General features: G+C 36.9%; 1 protein-coding gene across 1 annotated transcript in view; it reads right to left on the minus strand.

Moving 5' to 3' along the window:
* Window positions 1-15,084, minus strand: part of LOC137396271 (neutral cholesterol ester hydrolase 1-like) — a 33,558-nt gene extending 18,474 nt beyond the window's left edge. Inside the window, exons 1-2 of the mRNA XM_068082465.1 lie at window positions 14,956-15,084; window positions 762-928 (exon numbers count right to left, since the gene is read on the minus strand). Coding sequence (XP_067938566.1) covers window positions 762-917 — 156 coding nt within the window. The 5' untranslated portion in view covers window positions 918-928; window positions 14,956-15,084. The remainder of the gene's footprint in view (window positions 1-761; window positions 929-14,955) is intronic.
* Between the last annotated feature and the right edge of the window lie 8,106 nt (window positions 15,085-23,190).

Below are 23,190 nucleotides of genomic sequence, written 5' to 3' on the forward strand. Positions count from 1 at the left end.
GGCCTATATATTCAATGTAATATTATAAAGTACATAGGCCTATATATTCAATGTAATATTATAAAGTACATAGGCCTATATATTCAATGTAATATTATAAAGTACATAGGCCTATATATTCAATGTAATATTATAAAGTACATAGGCCTATATATTCAATGTAATATTATAAAGTACATAGGCCTATATATTCAATGTAATATTATAAAGTACATAGGCCTATATATTCAATGTAATATTATAAAGTACATAGGCCTATATATTCAATGTAATATTATAAAGTACATAGGCCTATATATTCAATGTAATATTATAAAGAGTAAATGTGTTTAGCCTTCAAACTCTAATAGCTCGTTTGTTAGGTCCTCAAATAAAGTATGACACAATTTTTCGCGACTTTATACAGAAATTGTTTGTTTCTGCATGGATATGTGCCAAAATCAATTATAGGCTTGTCTCCCTTTGCTTGTCCTTCCTCAAACAACAGAAAATGACAAGATAATTTTTTTCAAAACTAAAATATTTATCAAGCTTTTGCATTTGTCATAAAACAGAGATACTCCTAGAGTGCAATACAAAATTATTATATACCGCATTATATTATAGATTATATTACATTTCAAAAAGTAGCTGTGTGACTATAATTAATCTCACAAGATGTGTCAACTTTCTCAGTGTAATAGTTTCCTTAAAAAGAGTGAAAAAGCAAGAGCTAAACTCGAGCTGCTCAGATAATGAAGGAGTCAAACAGCAATAATTACCATCAGTCCGACAAGCCACATGATAAAGTCGAGCGTTTTCACTGTCGAAACTTCTTCTGCAGGTATATCTTCAGGGACTATGGTACTCTCCCATGCCTTATACCCGAGCAAAGCGCATCCGAGTATTGCCAAGGATGATATCAGCTTGAACTTCATGTTAAATCAACCTGTAAGCAGATTGCAACCTGGTAGGGAACACAACTCTGATAAAATGGACAGCCAATAAGAATCGCAGAATTTCAACTAGCTGAGAACAATAAACAGCTAGCTAATCCCAACATGGAAGGACATGTAAGCAGTGGAAGATCTGCGAGCATTCAGTGAGTGCTCTGGCCTTGCGAATTGCTGTCACACTTTCAGCCTCTAGCAAAATGGTTGGCTTGAGCTACTTTCACCCTCATGTGGTAGTTGTGGGCCTCAAATATTAACTCTTCACAACCACAAGCCCATGTATCGGCTCGGGTTACCTTCTTTTTGCGGCCAGAAGCCGATACATCGACTTTTAGACAGTGTGTTAGTTTATTTATAATAACTCAGCTTTCGCTTCAGACGGACCAATAAGATCTGGTCTCCATGAAAACAAGCTTGTCACTAACAATATAGACTAATCAGCAGGTCTCTCACTAGCAGCTCACTGATTATCAAACGCAAATAATAAAAAAGAATACCGCAATTGTTTACAGCTGTAGAAGCTTCTAACATTCTTAGCCATTGTGACTCCAGTAATTCTACGTTATGTCAACATTTGTGCGAATAAAAAAAAATTCGAGCAGAGCTAAAAAAAAATGCAGTAGCGAGAGTTAAACACAGTAACGCCTTGAAAACCAGCCTCGACTGGTACACCAACAGTATAGAAAAATTGTGCCTAAATAATTATAAATGAAATTCCAAGTGATAACTCTATGGACATTGTTTTGATGATGTACTTACACATCATTTGACTAGCGCATCACACATTGTTGTAAATATTTTGTTCGCATCTACTCTTTAATAAAATAGCTTATGTTACATTGCACAGGACTGAATTGTTATGGCTATACTGGACTCCAAATTATATATATATACTCGATACACTGTTAAATAGCTGTCCTCTCTCAATGGTAACTTGCGTGAAGGTTGCCAATAGCATCTGTGATTAAGCGCATTCCCTCAACGAGTGCGAGTTCTCTTAAGAATATAAAAACAGTAGCTTTCGTGTTTGACTTTCCAATAAATGCAGAGCTTATATAGTATTCTTCTTGGTAAGAGAGGCTATGTACTTCAGCCAATAGATAGTTTATCAAAAGTTTTAAAGTAATTTCCAACTCTGACAAATTATGATCCACTACCTAACACACGTGCTCTGCTCGAACACACTCGTCACAACTAATGACAACTCGTCACACTCAAGACTATGTTCTTATGAGCCTCTTTGGACATGGCTAGAGGCAAGCACTCGCATGCAAGTACATTCATATATGCATACGTTCAGTAGGGTATGCGTACCCTATACACACCATGAAGCCTACTATGCAAAGGCTTGTGAATACAGTAGCCCGACATACACATGTGTATATGTCAGCGCAAGCTGTATGATCCAAGGAGCCACTAAGAAAACCAACTTGACCATTAAAACGTCCAAAGGTTGATGCTCGCCCCCCAAAAAGCCCGTTTTAGGGGGGGAGTTTAGACCATGGGGCACTGTCAGTGAATTTACTAATGGGCCAAATAATATTCACTAAGTTTTGCTGAACAATTTCACACATTGATTGGCCTGATTAGGTGTTCCCCTAGATACGGCTATAGGGCATAGGCCTAGTGGAAATTATTTTTATAGCTTCTGAATCATATTAGATGTTTAGTGGGGCGTGGAACCTGGACGCCCCCTAAAGAACTCCCAGTGTTTAGGGGGTGTATTTCAAATTGATCAACCAGGTGATTTGGGGTACAATATCCAAGTCTGGGCCTAGCCAGGTGGATGTTTCTTTCAGAGTATCAAACCTGGGTGAAACGTTCATATTTTTCAAAAATCGAACATTTAGAAAAAGTTGCAATTGAACTTTCAGCAAGTCAGCAAAAAGTAACTGACAGCACAGCATGAATTTAATCATGAGGATGCAGACAGTCACCGAACAGATGTAATTAACAAACTAAACAAGAACTCAAACAATTTTCAAGTGAGCCTTATTGGCCGAAGGACAGTTGGTTGCCTAAGATGTAATCGATGAACTTGTAAACCTTGGTAAGATCAAATGAAGCAAGGGTCTTAAGAGGAGGTAGAATTAAACTTCTATTGTAATACAATACGGTAACTATAACTTACTCACGCTACAGAGTTGTAGATTCAACTTGCGTTAGTAGCTGCAGATGGCGTTACGTTACGTTTGGGTGACCACACACCAACTGCTTGTATGAGCTGTACCAAAGCTATGCTTGTATCAATCTAACACAAAGGGCAAAAGGTCAAAGCCATGGCGGCATTCTGATTAAGAAATCCTTGCCGCCTTTCGATGATAAGGAGATTACCAAGGTCAAAAGTTGCTAGTTATTCTTCTTTGGAATTGGGCTTATCAATAGAATCAATGAATTCAAAAGATTTGCGAGGTGAGGCGAAGGTGGCTTTAAGTAAAAGTGCACAATGAAAGGTTATTGGATAAATACAATACACAGTTTGGTGTGCAGAAGAGCAGCAAGTTCTCACTGATGCGGGTGCTGAAGTACATCACAGTGTGTTTAAACACACTGCATTTTTAATGCTTATGCATTGCTCATTGACGAATGATGCCATTGTTAAGCCATTCTAAAATGTGACCGAAGAGGATAAACACGTCATCACATTAACTGTTTTATGACTTACAGAGGGCGAGGGTATTTGTTAAAATATTTTTTGAACGTACCACCTGATTGACCAATATATCATGTGTGAGTTGATTCCTCAAAGAATAAGCATGGTGTCTGCTTGGCTTACTGCCGACAGAGGCTGTATGTGCTCTTAGGATTCTATAAGAGTAATGGCTCTGAGATTTTGACTGGATATGTCTAAGTACAGTGGTAGAGGAACCTCGACAGCTGGAGATATGCCCAGTTAAAACGAGCGATTTAAGGTTGTTTGTCATCCCTATTACCACTTGTGGCCTTTTTAAAACTCAACCCTAACCTGTTATTTACAGGTCAGTATGTTTGAACACTGGACCCTGGCTGCTCTCCCACAGCCAATATACTACTAGGTTATTATACCTAGTGAGTGAATATGAGTAATTTTAGCACTCTTAACTTTAAATATATCAAAGTGAATTTCAGTGGGTCACAATCACTATGTTTCAATGATGCGCAGTGCTTCGAAGTTGCGCTATCTCCGAATCATGGAAACGGCGTCTTCGCACTGAAATCACTGCGCACTGATCAGTGCGAAGCCAGTGCAAATTCGCAGCAAGGAAACAGCGACTGCGCAGTGGCTGCGCATAGCTCTCATGCCGTGGAGACAGATTTTTCGATGGCCATAAACTAGTACAAAGGTTGTTCTGCTAATCTTGTTTTTTCACTATTCTTCCGATCTTCTTTCACATAAATTTAATTATAGTCTGCATTCACGAGGACGATAAGGTGATTACTTTCCTGGACTTTGTTATCGATGCCAACACTTCGAAAAATAGGTGGCAAGTCCTAAATTAACGTTTAAATAATATATTACTTAAAAATACTTATTAAAAATATATTACTATGTAAAAAGTGTGTTAAGGTTTGTAAAACCTTGTGAATGTGTATTGTAAATAAAAGTATAATGACGACAGAATAATAAAAAAGACTGTTTATGACGTTCGGTATCCGTGATTGATTCTATTTCTCCATCAGGCGATTCGATTTATACAATTTCTCTTCTCTGGCTAATTTGCGGTATTTGCTGAAAACCACTGCGCAGCATGGAAACGTACAATCCCCTCGACTTCGGAGGGGGCTGCTTCGCAGTACTGCGCACCATGGAAACATAGTGATTAATCACTCGGAATAATAATAATATAATGAGGGCTACCAAAACACTTTCACAGTGGAATGATTAGGTCTGATCTGGCTAGCAAACTGCCAAGTTTGTTGAGGTCACTGATGAGAGGCACGGTTTCTGACCTTTCAACTGATCAAAGTTCTTGGCAGGGTGGACAACATTAATTACACAAGGACATTTACCAGGATAAATACTCCAAACAGCTCAATAGATGTTTAGGTTTCAGTTTAATTTTTAGTTCAATAAAACCCAAGAGAAATTCATCTTATTCACATTACCAACAAGACCTAAAATTAAAGAAATTTAAGTGTGACATACAATTTAATTAATAACTAAAAGTTTTGGGAATTTGAAAAATTTCTAAACAACTTTCACTATTAATGAGTCAGTTGCTTTGTCTCAGCCAAATATACATTAACTGAGCAAAAACAAGGTTGGGTAGCCAGGCACCCAACTGTTGCTACAACATAATACAAAGATCATGGGCTAGATACTATTTAGTTATGTTTGACTACAGGATTAATCCATCAGGATTTCCCAATGACTACAAACTCACTGAGTGACCAGAGAGAGTACTGGTCCTCTATTCAAATATGTAGTTAACAGACACATGATCGTGATATCTTGTGACTAGCTAACCATGATATCATGTGACTAGCTAACCATGATATCTTGTGACTAGCTACCCATGATATCATGTGACTAGCTGACCATGATATCTTGTGACTAGCTGACCATGATATCATGTGACTAGCTGACCATGATATCTTGTGACTAGCTGCCCGTGATATTATGTGACTAGCTGACCATGATATCTTGTGACTAGCTGATCATGACATCTTGCGATTAGCTGATCACGATATCTTGTGACTAGCTGATCATGATATCTGGTGACTCGCTGACCAAGATATCTTGTGACTAGCTGATCATGATATCTAGTGATTAGCTGACCATGATATTTTGTGACTAGCTCCCCATGATATCTTGTAACTAGCTGATCATGACACCATGTGACTAGCTGACCATGATATCATGTGACTAGCTGATCATGACATCTTGTGATTAGCTGACCACGATATCTTGTGACTAGCTGACCATGATATCTTGTGACTAGCTGACCATGATATTTTGTGACTAGCTGATCATGATATCTGGTGACTAGCTGACCAAGATATCATGTGACTAGCTGATCATAATATCTAGTGATTAGCTGACCATGATATTTTGTGACAAGCTCACCATGATATCTTGCAACTAGCTGATCATGACATCATGTGACTAGCTGACCATGATATCTTGTGACTAGCTCCCCACGATATCTTGTGACTAGCTGATCATGACATCATGTGACTAGCTGACCATGATATCATGTGACTAGCTGATCATGACATCTTGTGATTAGCTGATCATGATATCTTGTGACTAGCTGATCATGATATCTGGTGACTAGCTGACCAAGATATCTTGTGACTAGCTGATCATGATATCTAGTGATTAGCTGACCATGATATTTTGTGACTAGCTGACCACGATATCTTGTGACTAGCTGACCATGATATCTTGTGACTAGCTGACCATGATATTTTGTGACTAGCTGATCATGATATCTGGTGACTAGCTGACCAAGATATCATGTGACTAGCTGATCATAATATCTAGTGATTAGCTGACCATGATATTTTGTGACAAGCTCCCCATGATATCTTGTCACTAGCTGATCATGACATCATGTGACTAGCTGACCATGATATCTTGTGACTAGCTCCCCACGATATCTTGTGACTAGCTGATCATGACATCATGTGACTAGCTGACCATGATATCATGTGACTAGCTGATCATGACATCTTGTGATTAGCTGATCATGATATCTTGTGACTAGCTGATCATGATATCTGGTGACTAGCTGACCAAGATATCATGTGACTAGCTGACCATGATATCTTGTGACTAGCTGATCATGATATCTAATGATTAGCTGACCATGATATTTTGTGACTAGCTCCCCATGATATCTTGTAACTAGCTGATCATGACATCATGTGACTAGCTGACCATGATATCATGTGACTAGCTGATCATGACATCTTGTGATTAGCTGACCATGATATCTTGTGACTAGCTGACCATGATATCTTGTGACTAGCTGACCATGATATCTTGTGACTAGCTGACCATGATATCTTGTAACTAGCTGATCATGATATCTTGTGACTAGCTGGCCATGATATTATGTGACTAGCTGACCATGATATCTTGTGACTAGCTGATCATGATATCTAGTGATTAGCTGACCATGATATTTTGTGACTAGCTCCCCATGATATCTTGTAACTAGCTGATCATGACATCATGTGACTAGCTGACCATGATATCTTGTGACTAGCTCCCCATGATATCATGTGATTAGCTGACCATGATATTATGTGACTAGCTGACCATAATATCTTGTGACTAGCTGACCATGATATTATGTGACTAGCTGACCATAATATCTTGAGACTAGCTGACCATGATATCTTGTGATTAGCTGACCATGATATCATGTGACTAGCGGACCATGATATCATGTGACTAGCTGATCATGATATCTTGTGACTAGCTGCCCATGATATCTTGTGACTAGCTGATCATGATATCTTGTGACTAGCTGCCCATGATATCTTATGACTAGCTGACCATGATATCTTGAGACTAGCTGACCATGATATCTTGTGACTAGTTGATCATGACATCTTGTGACTAGCTGACCATGATATCTTGTGACTAGCTGTCCATGATATCTTGTGACTAGCTGCCCATGATATCATGTGACTAGCTGCCCATGATATCTTGTGACTAGCTGACCATGATATTTTGTGACTAGCTGCCCATGATATCCTGTGACTAGCTGACCATGATATCTTATGACTAGCTGACCATGATATCTTGAGACTAGCTGACCGTGATATCTTGTGACTAACTGTCCGTGATATCTTGTGACTAGCTGCCCATGATACCATGTGACTAGCTGCCCACGATGTCTTGTGACTAGCTGACCATGATATCTTGTGACTAGCTGACCATGATATCTTGTGACTAGCTGATCATGATATCTTGTGACTGGCTGCCCATGATATCTTATGACTAGCTGACCGTGATATCTTGAGACTAGCTGACCAAGATACCTTGTGACTAGTTGACCATGACATCTTGTGACTAGTTGACCATGACATCTTGTGACTAGCTGACCATGATATCTTGTGACTAGCTGCCCATAATATCTTGTGAGTAGCTGCCCATGATATCTTGTGACTAGCTGACCATGATATCTTGTGACTAGCTGACCATGATATCCTGTGACTAGCTGACCATGATATCTTGTGACTAGCTGCCCATAATATCTTGTGAGTAACTGCCCATGATATCATGTGACTAGCTGACTATGATATCTTGCGACTAGCTGCCCATGATATCTTGTGACTAGCTGACCATGATATCATGTGACTAGCTGCCCATGATATCTTGTGACTAGCTGCCCATGATACCATGTGACTAGCTGCCCATGATATCTTGTGACTAGCTGACCATGATATCTTGTGACTAGCTGACCATGATATCGTGTGACTAGCTGACCATGATATCTTGAGACTAGCTGACCATGATATCTTGTGACAAGTTGACGATGATATCATGTGACTAGCTGACCATGATATCTTGTGACTAGCTGACCATGATATCTTGTGACTAGCTGACCATGATATCTTGTGACTAGCTAACCATGATATCTTGTGACAAGTTGACCATGATATCATGTGACACCTTGGAGATCTAATACCCTTTAAAGTCTGAATATATTTTAAGATCTGAGGCAGCATATGTATGTTCAGTCACATATACATATAGGTATGTATCTACAGTCATATGTTGACATACGAGTGCCCTGACACGCAAAAAATTGAGATATGAGCAACATTACTTGAAATATGAGAAACCTTTGAGACAAGGGCATACAAGGCGATTCTCGATGGTCCCTAAATGGCCAAGTATGCGAGAGGCCCTTTTTGAAAACAGCATCACTTGGTCTCTCTTCTCGAATCAGTTTGAAAAGATTTTCTAAAAGGTTGGCTAAAAGTTAAAGTGAGCGCGAGACAAAACGTGGCTAAATGGAAACAAAAACATAAAAAACTAGACAACAAAATTGAAGTAAGTTTAATGAAAGATTAGAATTTAGCTTCAAGTGTGTGTTTAGTGAGCTGAATTCATTCAAATTATTTCAAAGTTTCTATTACGTAGAATCACAAAAGTTTAGTCTAGCAAATCCATCGCTTTCAGTTCTCAGTGGAAATTGTGCCTTAAAGATTGACTTGCAACAAAGTTCACATTACAGCTATTTGGTATCAAAAGATTCACCATGTCTTACTCCGTTGTGTTGTAGGTGCCAAATATGAGGGAATGTGAATACAAGCTCTTAAAAGCTCAAAAACGAACAGTTAATCGCAGCCACATGAGACCGCCGTAGTTTGGATTCTCTTTCCAAAACGGCTCAAATGTGTTGTAGCTGTGGTAGATGGTTTCTGTTTACACTTTCTTGCAACCTTATCCGTCAAAATATTTTCACAAATATACTTCACGCATTCAATAAAACCCTGTCTATTGTTCTTACGCGTCTCTTTTATCGCCATTGTAATGCTGTGACTTTTAGCAGTGATATCTTATAACTTACTGTAAAAATTCCTTTAATTTTTTAACCTTACTTCGAAGGTGTACGTATCATTGTCTGATAATCATGACAAACGAGCCTGTTGGTCACCTGTGATAATCGAAGTGTTGCAAGAATTATTTGTGAAGTATTGGGTCACATTATTAGATTACGACTTGCCGATTAGACCAGGCCGAAACAAAACTGTAAAGTAGTGAGCATCTATATTTGATACGGGGTCTTTGGTAAAACCCGAAGTATTTGTCATAAAATAGTGCTACGATAAGTTTATATTGAGCTTTTTATTGGCCTTTCAATTCACGTGAGAACATCACGTGACAAGACAATAACCAAATTATCATGACTACATCAGAAAAATAAATTGATTCCAATCTACAGCGGCTTTTCGTTTTTGAGCTTTTAAGAGCTTGTAATCACTTTTCCACACATTTGGCACCTACAACACAACAGAGTAAGACATGGTGATGCTTTTAATACCAAATAACTGTAATGTGAAATTTGTTGCAAGTCAACCTTTACAAGTTGCCTTGCAACAAAATTCACATTACAGTTATTTGGTATCAAAAAGTTCACCATGTCTTACTCCGCTGTGTTGTAGGTGCAAAATACGTGAAAATGCGATTACAAGCTCATAAAAGCTCAAAAACAAACAATTAATCGCCGCCATCATGAAACCGCTGTAGATTGGAGTCGGTTTATTTTTCTGATATAGTCAATCCACTTGGTTATTGTTTTGACACGTGATGTTCTCACATTAATTGAAAGGCCAATAAAAAGCTCAATATAAAACGTCTCGTAGCACTAGTTTATGACTAACACTTCGGGTTTTACCAAAAAGCCCGTATCAAATATAAATGCTCGCTACTTTACAGTTTTGTTTTGGTTGGTCTAATCGTCTGATCGTAATCTGATCATGTGACCCATACTTCCAGCCAAACAGCGCAAATAACTTCTGCAGCATTTTTCGACTAGCACAAGTGACCAACAGGTTCGTCATGTTTATCATAAGATGATATGCACTCCTTCGAGTTAAGGTTGAAAAATTAAACGAATTTTTACGGTAGATTTTGAGATATCTGTGCTCAAAATGACAGCATTTCGATGATGATGAAATAGACGCGTAAAGACAATTATAGACATAGTTTTATTGAATGTCTGAAGTATATTTGTGAAAATATTTCGAAGAATGAGGTTGCATGAAGTGTAAACAGAAGCCATCGTGTTCAGCTACGTCCCATTTGAGCCATTTTGGAAATATATTCTAATCTACGGCAGTTTCAAGATGGCGGCGATTAATTTTCGCATTTGAGCTTTTAAGAGCTTGTAATCACATTTCCACGTATTTTGCACCTACAACACAGCAGAGTAAGACATTTTGAATTTTTTATACCAAATAACTGTAATGTGAATTTTGTTGCAAGTCAACCTTTAAGATGAGAGGAAATTGACACATGAACTCGGTCTCAGAACGCATTAGACTCGTATGTTTCATATCTCAAATTTTTTATATGTTGGGACACGCGCATGTCTAGTTATGACATTCAAGTATTTAAACCATAACTGTCACGAACAACTTTTATTGTATTTTCTAGGTAAATCAGACACGCTGATTCCGATTTTGTACTCAAAGTAAAGATTAGTCCACTAACCTTCAAAGTCATTTAGGCTTTTTTAAAGCGTTTCAATATCCGTTTCAAAAACAACACAATCGGCATTACAAGCTCCGCCCATAAATATGTGACGAAACCTAGCTTTTTCAGAAACAGAAGTTAGGAATGTTTAGTCTGATTTAGAATAATAAAGATGGGTGTCTTAAAACCCATTATTATCTAAATCCAGCCTGTAAAATAGTTTCAGCTTTTTATGAAAGGGATATAAACTATTTAAAATTGCTCGCAGCTTGTTACATGACGTTTAAATGGGCTGGACGCCGAGAAAAATGAGCTCAAAAAGTGCGGTTTTATCACGAGCTAGCGTTGTTATTGCGCTTTTTAAATATGCAATGCTAAATAGCTTATCTACCTTTCAAAAAAGACTGATAGTATTTTTAAGGCTGAATTTAGATATTAATGAATTTTAAAACACCTATATCTATTATTCTAAATCGGTCTAAACATCTCTACGTAACTTCTGTTCCTAAAAAGCTAGGTTACGTCAAGTATTTATGGGCGGAGCTTGTTATGACGATCGTGTTGTTTTCGAGACCGATATTAAAACGCTATAAAAAGTTCTTCATTACTCTGAAAGTTAGTGGCCTAATCTTTATTTTGATTACAAAATCGGAATCAGCATGTCTGATTCACCTAGTAAATATGATAAAAGTTGTTTGTGGCAGTTATGGTTTAACTGTACTTAACTGTACTTAACTATTCCGCCATACTCTACTATTCTGCCTTATAAATACTGATTTTCGGTTGAATGATGTAAAACATTATCTACTTCAGAACTGAACATCTGTTGTCTAAGCAAGTTCAAATGACCAGCTACGACCATGATATCATGTGACCAGCTACGACCATGATATCATGTGACCAGCTACGACCATGATATCATGTGACCAGCTATGACCATGATATCATGTGACCAGCTACGACCATGATATCATGTGACCAGCTACGACCATGATATCATGTGACCAGCTACGACCATGATATCATGTGACCAGCTACGACCATGATATCATGTGACCAGCTACGACCATGATATCATGTGACCAGCTATGACCATGATAATAGTACACATTAGACTCGTATGTTGAGGTATGACCGTACATATCTACTAGAAAAGTTGACTGTCAGAAGATACAACTTGATAAAATGCTGTCAGTAACTACTCAAGTCTAGTAACTGACATACAATACATACCTCCTAAAAAACAGCTATAAAGTACATCATGATGATTATAGGAAGGTGGAGACAATCTGTGATATTAAACAGTAACAACACCTCTTTTGATTTACAATGTAAATACAAATAAAATGCTAGTATTTATACCCAGTGCTATTAACCATACAAAGTTCTGTAATAGTAAATAACTAGACATCTAAACATTATTATTAATACAGTTAAACTTACAAGAGATGATGTGAGTCTATGCCAGCAGGGAGCACTTCATTCCCATAAACTATTATAAAAGTATTTTTATAATAAGAGCAGTGAAATCACCAGAGTAAGATGTACACACATTACGTAACATCGAGGCATGGCTTCACGTCACCTTTGTTAGCACACTGTGTACAGACCGGTGACTTTTCATAGGTGGAGTTTGAGTGAATCTTAATATAGCTGGTTAAACCTAATTTTATAATGACCAACATATTAACTCTATTCAGGTTACACCGCTGACTATGTCATCAGGAGTTATGTTCACCTACGCGAGTAATCTTACACTAATATAAACTGGTTTTGAATCACAAATCGTCTGGTGAATGTCGTCACAATCACTTGATTTTTGTTAATGTTATTGTTTTTGTCAGCCAAAATTTACATAAACATTATATATATGGCGGAGATAGCAGAACAGACAGCTACTCCGGTAGTATAATTTAATCTAAGTAGATATGAGTTTAAATGAGAAAGAGTTGTTTATCAATTACATTTTTGATGCCACTCACTATGTTTCCATGACTCGCTTAATCCGCATGATTCACATAATTCGAACGATCCGATCCGCAAGTTGAGTTACTTAGTAATCTTGACCCCGTAGGTCAAGTATTAGCCTAATTAATGACTATATAAATAGCTAAGCAGTCTTGTCACGCTTAGCTTAGCAGCGATCGTTCGGAACGTTGGCGCATTGAGACTGTTGAAATCGAAATAAAAACGACTGAAGCGTGAAAATGTTTTTAATGTAATAGCCATCGATATTCTAATGCGCATTAATCGCAAGTACCGTTTCCATGATTCGCAAGCACGATGGATTCGATAAAGTTTTGCGGATCGCAAAACTCGCTTAGCTTGCGAATTTATGCGGATAGCTTGCGGATTTATGCCGTTTCCATGACGCGGATATCTTGCGGATTGGCTCTAATTTGCGAATTTTGCGGGTCATGGAAACGCAGTGTATATGGATATATTGTTGAACAGCCTACATATAGAGGACATACATTTAGGACAATTCTGATTCTAATCGTACAACCCTCCTTAATGTAGAAGAATTACAGTAGGTTTGTTCTCGTACATAATGTTACATTTGTTCTTGACCTTGTACTAATCCAAAATAACAGCCAATATAGCCAGTTCATGAACCATGAGGTAAGGAAGATAGCGGTACAGTAGACGCGCCTATAACATAAATAATCCGTTCCAGGAACGTTTACGTTATGGGGAATTTACGATATAGGAACAGTAAAATACATATAAATTGCCTAATCCGTTTGCCTAATTTAAAATAATAAATTGCCTAAAACGTGACTTAACTCTGCTAATTTGTAAGCTGTACCGCAACTGCGACATCATTGGTTTGCATCGACAACTTTTCTCCTTTTTCTGATCAATCTTCCAGGTTTTATAAATCATGATTGCAGTAATTTTTACAATAAGTTGATGGGGAGCGGCACCTCTTCGACATTCATGTTCAACGATTTGCTCATTTTCTTCAATACAATAAAGTCTATTCTGCAAAGTAAAACTAATAACAAATATTTTATACGTGTACAATAAAGCAAAACAACAAAATATTTACTGTAAAAAGCGGGTATGAAAACCTATAAAATCCTTAAAAAAACCTGTTCGTCAGCTATCTGTAAACATGGGTCAAGGTTAGGATAAAAGAGACCTTTCGAAAATGCTCCAACTCATCACATTCAGAATGGCAGACTGACGCTGTAACACCTATACCAATCGATCGACTTTGTATATATGAACAGTTGTGCAGCAGTCATTCTGTTTTGTCCACATATCTGACGATCTATCACGACGAATTAGAATGTCACAAAAGTTTTATATATAATAGATATAGCTATATACATTTGTGTCATTTTTCTTTCGCGAGTGCGATGAGATGGAGTTACATTCAAATCATTTTGTGGAGTTTACATTCTGAGTTTACATTTTGAGAGATGGAGTTTACATTCAAATTTGAAAACTCGCCTGACTTGACACCTTATGTTATATGAAATTTTTTTCATAGTGAGAAGCAAAAAACTTCACACCAATTTGTTCTTGTTATCTAGAATTTACGTTGTAAGAGGTATATATTATATGAGCGTCTACTGTATATTGAAAGGATGCAATCTCCTAGATAATTGCTGTTAATCTCTGGTTTTATGTAGATATTACCCTAAATATATGAGTGTGATATACCTACATGTACTATCAAGCATGCACAAAGAAGCAACTGTTCATAGGCAGTTGAAACCAGGCTCTCAGCAAGGTGCTGGGAGGCAGCGTACTAAAATCGGTAGTGAACTCTTTGAATGGTTTTCTATCAATCCTGGTGACTATATTATGGTCAATTGTCAAGTAGAATTCACCTGTAGTCAAGAAACATAAAATATCTTTCCCGAAACATACCTACAGCTGTACCAGTATTTTGTAGCCCTGAATTCATAATCTTCCTGATCAGAGAACACATCCATATCTGTCACATTAGCTATCTATAGCTATGAGACCTATGCGGATGGTGCATCTGTGGAACTTGGTCTAGAAGTTAAGATATGCTTGACATTCCTCCTCAGCTGGCACTAAAGGAAACAGGGTAAAGTATAACTTGACAGTTCTTTAGTTCAACACACTACAGAGAATATCAACTCATCAGTTGACCACCTGATTAAAGTATAACAGATCTCTTGGATTACCAACTACTAGTAACAGAGATCTTAGTTGACACAATAACAATAAATGATACTTATTGGATATCCAACCAATCAATGTTTAGGTAATTATGGTTCTATTGTTTCTCTTTAGACCACTACCAATCACATTCCTTGTTACATATAGTGTAAGATCACAATACAAGGTTGTCTGATACAAGGTTGTACAGCCTCCTAAAATACTCTACTATTCGCCTGCCTCCTATTCACTTATACTCTAAATTAGCTGTTCCAACTTCTTCCTTTCTTGACTCCTACTGTATACAGTATCCTTTCTAGTTGTTTTTATCTACTTCTCTACTTTCGAATTTCTTTTAATAAATACTGTACTCATATATTACTAACATCTGATCAATAATACTTTCTCATCAGAGTACAATGTTTCTCACAGAGTAATTGGTTAGAACTAGCTTGAGAACCTTACGATATATGAGAGTTAGTGTGAGGAACTTACACTAGATTTGAATGGTAACTTGTAATGCTATAATAACTAATCTGACCCTGTTAGAAGTTGGTACTCTGAGTTAATAGTTAGAAGCTAGTAAGTTGTAACACTAAATGAAAAATCTAGTGAGAAGAAGACTAACCTTAGCAGTGTCTACAGGGTGGGTAGCCAGGCACCCAACTGTTCCTACAACATAATACAAAGATCATGGGCTAGATACTATTTAGGTAAGTTTGACTACAGGGTTAATCCATCAGGATTTCCCAATGACTACAAACTCACTGAGTGACCAGAGAGAGTACTGGTGATAGACAGCATCCTCTGAACCTGTAGTAAGACTACCATGTAGAATTATTGAGGAAAAGTATGTCTTACAAATGGTTAGTAGTTTGCAGTACGTCAAAAACTGGGCAGTTTGCCAAAATTGCATGTTTAACTTAGGGGCACCAATGTTGCTCACAACGTCTCAATCCTTCCAACATTTATAGGACATATTGAAAGAATGCAATTTCCAAGATAATTGCTGTCAGTCTCTGGTTTTATGCAGACATTACTATAATTAGATGAGCGTGATATACCTACTTTCAAGAAATCACCAAGAAACAACTGTTCATAGGTGTGTGGAACGGGGCTGCCAGCAAAGTGCTAGGATGGTACATTATTATGGAGCTCTATTATTATAGCCTAGACTCTCTTGTATTGTAGATCATATTTACATTTGTTCCTAGTATTCTGGTTCTTTAGCGTTACTCCATCATCATAACCTAACAGAATGTCACCATTTGTTCTGTGACATGCGGAGTAGCATCAGCTCTTTGTAGAGCGCTCAGAGCTGAAAGGCAGCGCTGATAACATCTTGACCAGCTCTATATTCAGATTAACTGGGTGCTCTGTAAATATTAATTAACCCTGTTTGTTATTCCCATACATCAGCTAACCTCACAGGTTAAACATCTCTTTTAATATATTTATATGTGGAGCAACACAAACAAACTCATGCTTTTAAGAACATCATTCAGCAATTAATATAACAAATTATCATCATAAATTATACAAAGCTTAATAAATAAATCAAGATTCATAAATAAACAAGATACACGTAAATTGCCTAATCCGTCCCAAGATTTTTCTAAACACACATCTTTGTTCATGCAGAAAGAAAAACTTGAATTAACTATGTTTAATTTGTGTGCTGTAACGTAATTGCAGCCCTATTGGTTTGCATCGACAACTTTTCTTTTTTTATGACCAATCTCATTGGTTATATAGACCAGGATTGCGGAAATTTTACAACAAGTTGGTGGGGACTGCACATTTTTGACAATCACTTACAACGATGTTCTTACTTAATCAGCAAAATTTATTCTGCAAAGTAAAACTAATAACAAATACTTTGTACGCGTACAATAACGCAAAACAACAAAACATTTTGCTTAAAAAGCGGTTCTACCTGGCTATCGTCTATCTGTACTCAGGGGGTCAAGGCTAAGATATAAAATTGCTTTCAACGGTACTCCAACTCGTGACATTCAGATTGGCAGACCAACGCTGTAACACCTGCACCAATTGATCGCCTTTGTATTTATGAACAATTGCGCAGCTATCCTATTCTCCTTGTTGTCGACATATTTAACGATCTATTACGACCAGCTAAAATGGCGCAAAAGTTTCATATAATGCTATAGGCATGGCGGTTTTTCTTCCGCAAGTGCAGCGAGATAAACTAACATTAAAATTGATTTTGAAATTTTGCCCGACTTGACACTTTACGTTATTTGGAATTTTTACGTAATAGGAAGCAAAAAATTCACATAAATTGTTTACGTTATCTGGAATTTACGTTATAGGGGGTAAAATTTATCAAGATTTTGCTCAATTGCAAAAGCTTGATAAGTTTTACAATAGATACAAAAATTTTATTCACTACCACTCCTAGTAATTTTCCATTGTTATATCCAGTATGAACCGGTTTGATATCCTTGCTAATACCACTTAGTATCCTCTGTTTTTGCCTTTTTCTTGTTAGTCAGTTGAGGTTCAGCTGAGCTACAGATTCGTTGCTTCATTATATCACATGAAATATCTCAATAAATAACAACAATGAATTGTTTTTTGTTAATGTTATTGTTTTTTGTCAGCCAAAACTTTATATCATAACCTATAATAATATTATAATCATAAATATATATCATAATATATCCTAATATAGTAGGTATAAAAGTTTTTAATAAATAATTTGTAAATGCTGATCTTGCTTTGCTTTATTTCACATGCGTCAAACTCAGGCGAGCAAAAAGTGCCGGTGATGTAATTTTAGTTGGCCTGCAAGATCCTATCAAATATGTATTACAGTTGGCCAACAGTATGCACTGCAACGTTATTACTGCAAATTCCACAATACTTTGCTAGTATGTTGGCACGCAGCGAAAACTGGTGTGGGCCAATTAGCTCTTCAGAGCTAGATCTAGGTCAACTATATCAGTAAAGGCCAGCATGAAAGTTTTCTATGGTCCTTGGGATGATGTTGAAGTACAGTACAGTAGTGTGTGAATATGACTCCTGACAATTTCTAATAGATTATAAAGTGCTTTAGCTAGTTTTGATACACTTTGGGCCAATTTTGACCCTCACATATTTTTCTAGTTTGTTGAGATTTTTCTCAAACAAGAAAAATGCGTGAGGGTCAAAAGTTGTCCAAAATGTCCGTATTACATCTAGCTAAAATTGTAAATAGTCATATTCACGAATGCTTGAAATAAAACTGTCACAGATTCTGAGTGCTGTATATAGTATCATAAACAATGTTATAGCATGACAATAGCTATTGCGCAATACGCTGATGAGTCATGATCATAAATTTAGAGGCATTGTTCTATTACTAGATTTTTCCTGAATGGATTTTCTGGAAGTTTCTAGAATAATTGTAAGGAGGTATAAATAGCCTGACTGCAGCAGTTCAGGGGAATTCAGTTTACATTATACATGTCTACAAGTCAGCAATAAAGGATTATTTTATAATCTCACAGCAATCCTTGGCATATTATTATATAGACACTATATTACTTATACATAATTAGCCGCAGTATTACACCCGGACGTCTTAACTCTTAGCCTTGTGCAGACATCAGGAAACAATCACAACACCAGATATCTCGAACCTGTCACATTGTATCACCACTTGGTGACAAAAACATTGACCTGTATTAGCTTGAAAATAGATTAAACCTGGAAAGAAAATCACTGGTTTGATGAAATATTACTTAAAATGCATCTGGTAAGCCATTGGGAGTAATTTTATGACAATCTTGCATGATTTTAGCCATCACGCAATTTTTCACGCATCACAGGTTTTTTTTACTAAACCTGGTATTAGATCAGTCTCAGACACAAGCCAGTAGACTGCAAGTGCGGAAATAGTAAACTTTCCACAATGCCTTGTAATGCAATGAGCAGTGGTTGGCTCCATTTTCTTAGTTGCTAGCGGAATGCCCGGGTATTAAAAAATAACTTGTAAAACATTGCCATTAGCTTGGCACATTGCCATTGGCTAATTTGAGTAACCTAAACTTACTAATAAAAGCCGTAAGAGCAAACATAAAATAACGTTACACCTATTGTCACCCACATAGCGACATATATCGCCCAATGAATCTGTCAATCTTGCGTAGCTTTATTGGTAAGATATTTGCCTGGTCAACAAGAGGTTCTGAGATCAACTCTTCTGTTATACGGATTCTTCATACCAATATTTAACAAACTATAGTTAAACAAACTAAACTACACAAACATAAACTTTGAAATTTATATATAAATAAACTAGGTGAATGCCTGCTGTTGGCCGGGTAATAAAAGAGTCTTTCGAAAGAAGTTTTTTTTATTTAACATATGCAACAATTATCATACTAACTTTTAAACTTCATATCATAGAAAAAGTGTGCAGTTGAAATGAATTGGGAGAAAGAAAAAAACAACTTTAAAAGTTATCAAACTTTTTCAATTTCAAACAATTGTAACTTTTAAATTTCATATCATGAAAGAATACAAATACTTTATAACAGGTGCATCCGTAAACCATGAACGCAATGTATCAATCAATAGGTCATTTAGCGTGTGCAATCGAGAAAAGGGAATATAGCGTATGATAAGAGCTATAGTATAGTAAGAACAGCGTAGCTTGGTGGCTAAATGCACAATTAAAAACTTCGCAATCTTCGTGAGTTCAAATCCAGCAGCATGCGAGCTTTTAATTCCAAAATTTTAATAGCTATATCTGGACAAACCAAATTACACAAACACAAACTTTGAAATTTACATAGTATAGATTAGTAACCTGGTATCTAGTGTGCTGTGAAAAATCATCGACTGTGCTTTTATAAAGTACAGAAAATTATTATTAGTACAAGTATTCTCTTGCATCTTGGCAAGTGGGTGATTGGTGAAGGTATTGGAATGCATTATGGAATCGTCAACTGTGTTGTACGATCCCGTATGATGCAGCCTTTATTCAACTTCTAATAAGTTGGGACAGAAAATTATTATAAAAATAATTAGAACAGCATTTGTCGGAACAAACGTTGACTTTGAAATACCCTTAAAAATGGTAATATAGAAAATGAACACTGAGAACTGGGGCTTCAAACAAAATGGGAGTCAGAGTACATGTTGACAGAAGGAGCTGAAAAACCAGTAGAGAGAAACTATTATTAGTATTTTCTTGTTAGAATTAAATTTAGTCAAGTTTTGCACAAAGAGAAAGCTGATGGCGCCTTGAATAGTACCAACTTCTTTCATTTTAATGTCCAAGCTATGGGGATTTTTATAAAGTAAATTTATCTTTTGTGTCTGTTGACAATTAAAGGTAACTGGCTGAGTCATGAGACCATCTTACTTATTCATCTGATCATCTGCTTGATTAAAAGTAATCAAGCCGTGTAGGCATTCAACCGAAAATGAATTGGAGCTCATTGAGTTCATTTGAAAATCGTAAGTTTTGTAGTAAACCTAGAAACAATCACAAATGCTAAACTAGCGGGCGAACTCTATGGAGTAAGTGAAGGTCCTGAAAAGGGCCATGGGGCAGCAACTCCATAGACATTCATTTCCAATGACATGATGAAAAGACGAGGCAACCATGCCGATATATATAAAGGACTTCTGGGACAGAAGTTTACCTAGAAAAATTGACCGATGCCTTTTATCGAGATTTATAGAAATTAATAATGAACAATATTTAACAAATTTATTTTCGCTGTTCACATGTTAGAAGAAATTAATTATGTTCATGATTGTTTGTCAGAATAGCCTTAGTATCTGTTCCAATTGAGTACTAGCTGTTAAAGTCATTCAAGTGATATTTTTCTATTTTTGTTCTTACTTTTTCTCAACATAACATTTTGTATTTAGTCTTTTTCGTTATCAAGATGTGTCTTACTGTTTCTCAAGATTACTGTTCTTTACCCAGTATTTGTGAAATTTTATAGACTTTTTGTTAGTGTCTATTTTATTGCACTGCAATGGCTAGTTGTCACTCAATGTTTAATTGTTACGAATGTGAAAATTTTACAAAATCAGCAGTCGGCAAGGTGATTGGTCAGCTTGAACAATATATGTTAAACTCTAGGCCATCTGCTTATGTAATATAAATACTGCTGCGATTTTATAGCAATTCAGCTTGTGTTTTGCTCTTGAGAGAGAGACACATGGATATGTTACTTCATTAAAGCTGTTTGTTGGAGAAATGTTATCATTTCCTAATTGTCAGTTGGATAACTGACAGTATGCTTGGAGAAAGTTGCCATAATGGTTAAAACCAAAAAGTTAGTGTTCCAAGAGAGTTCTGTACCTTTCTGGAGGTTTCAGCAAGTTGCACTTTAGGCAGTGTTCGATTCGGAGCACTCTGTTGGTTCTAGCTGACCACACGTGAGGTTGTTTCAGCTCCCTCTTATTGGTTTCAAAAGGTTGTATCGCAGAAAGTGTTGGGTTCAGCGCACTCTGTTGGTTCCAGCAAAGCACATGTGAGTCAGTTTCAACTCCCTCCCGCTGGTTTCAGCAGGTTGTATAGCGGGAGGCGTTGGCTCCAGTGTAGATACGCCAGAAGTGGAAGATGTCTCCATCACACACCTACGAGTTTTCTTCAGCATGTAACAGCACAGCACAGCTTTTTGTAAACCATTCTCCGTCTAACAGAAATAGATAGTGTTTAACAAACACTAGGAAATTAATCGTATAACTCACCGATGTCGTAATGATATTAAAGCTGTCAAGATGTCAACCTTGGTAACATCGTGTGAAGCGTACTCTAAATAGTAAAGTGTATTATCGATGAACAAATATACACTAATGCTTACATTGCCAGTAGACAAAACAAATACACATATACTCATATGAATAAACTTCGATCTTTTTGTACGCAGCCGGCAACTAGTTTTCTTATTCGCTTAACAAACGAGCTGAATAGTTTCCTAACGCCGTGCATGACGCGAAAAAAGTTTTGCGTCATGCAAAAAGAAAGTTTTCTTTTTCGAAAAAGTGAATTTACTGCCTCGCTACACACTGCTAGTATTACGAAACGTTGAAGAGACGTATGCGTTACCGAAACTTTTTCGGTACATGTACGTAGTTTTTCCCAATAATTTTATCTAATTAGCTAGTCCATTGTACAACCTTTTTGAAATTATGAAAACCAGCAATCCACAGGTACTTAGGAATCTTCCAAAAGGTCCCCGCTTTTTACAGAGCGCCCTAGCGTATCTGTGCACCCGGGTTAGAAACCGGACCACTGATATTTTATGATAAAGGTTCTTGCAAAGTTCTTAAATTGTTCTAGCACTCGCAATTTTGGGATAGCTTTAAGATGAAAAGTTCCCTCATTATATTAAGCGACAGGTTTTTTAAAACAATGTTCGTTAATAGTTTTTTAATTTTTAATCATTGCGCAGTTCAAATGTATTCGTGCGTCATGCTTTTTGCATCAAGACCGGTCACGGTGTCAAGCAAGTTTCTCAACTAAGTTCATAAACTTTGTTCGGTTTTATATGTGTGTGTGTAGTCAATGATATACAGCCTCCCATGGGGGGGGGGCTGTATATCATTGGTGTAATCATACATGTAATGAAATTGTACGTAAGAACTTAATCTTAGGAAAAACATGTTGTATAGGTCCAATATGACAAATAACTTGGTTTTAAGAGCTTGACAGACGTGCGTGAATTAGCACGGCAGAGTGGCTTAGCAATTTAGAAGTGCACACTGCTCTACTTAACTCTAAGCAAGCAAGCTGTTCATTTTGCAATACTGAACTCCTGTATTCAACTGACCCAGATACATACAGTTGTTATATTGACATTTTGCTAAAACTCGATGCGGATACGGAATGGAACAGATTACTGGATTCACATACATTATGATGTTGTTTGGAAATACAAAGACACCGCTAAAGAATGGATTATGCCCAGAGGTTGTACACACAACACACACAACGGGACATACAGA

The sequence above is a fragment of the Watersipora subatra genome, chromosome 5 (assembly GCF_963576615.1).
Source record: "Watersipora subatra chromosome 5, tzWatSuba1.1, whole genome shotgun sequence".
NCBI classification, from domain to species: Eukaryota; Metazoa; Bryozoa; class Gymnolaemata; order Cheilostomatida; family Watersiporidae; genus Watersipora; species Watersipora subatra.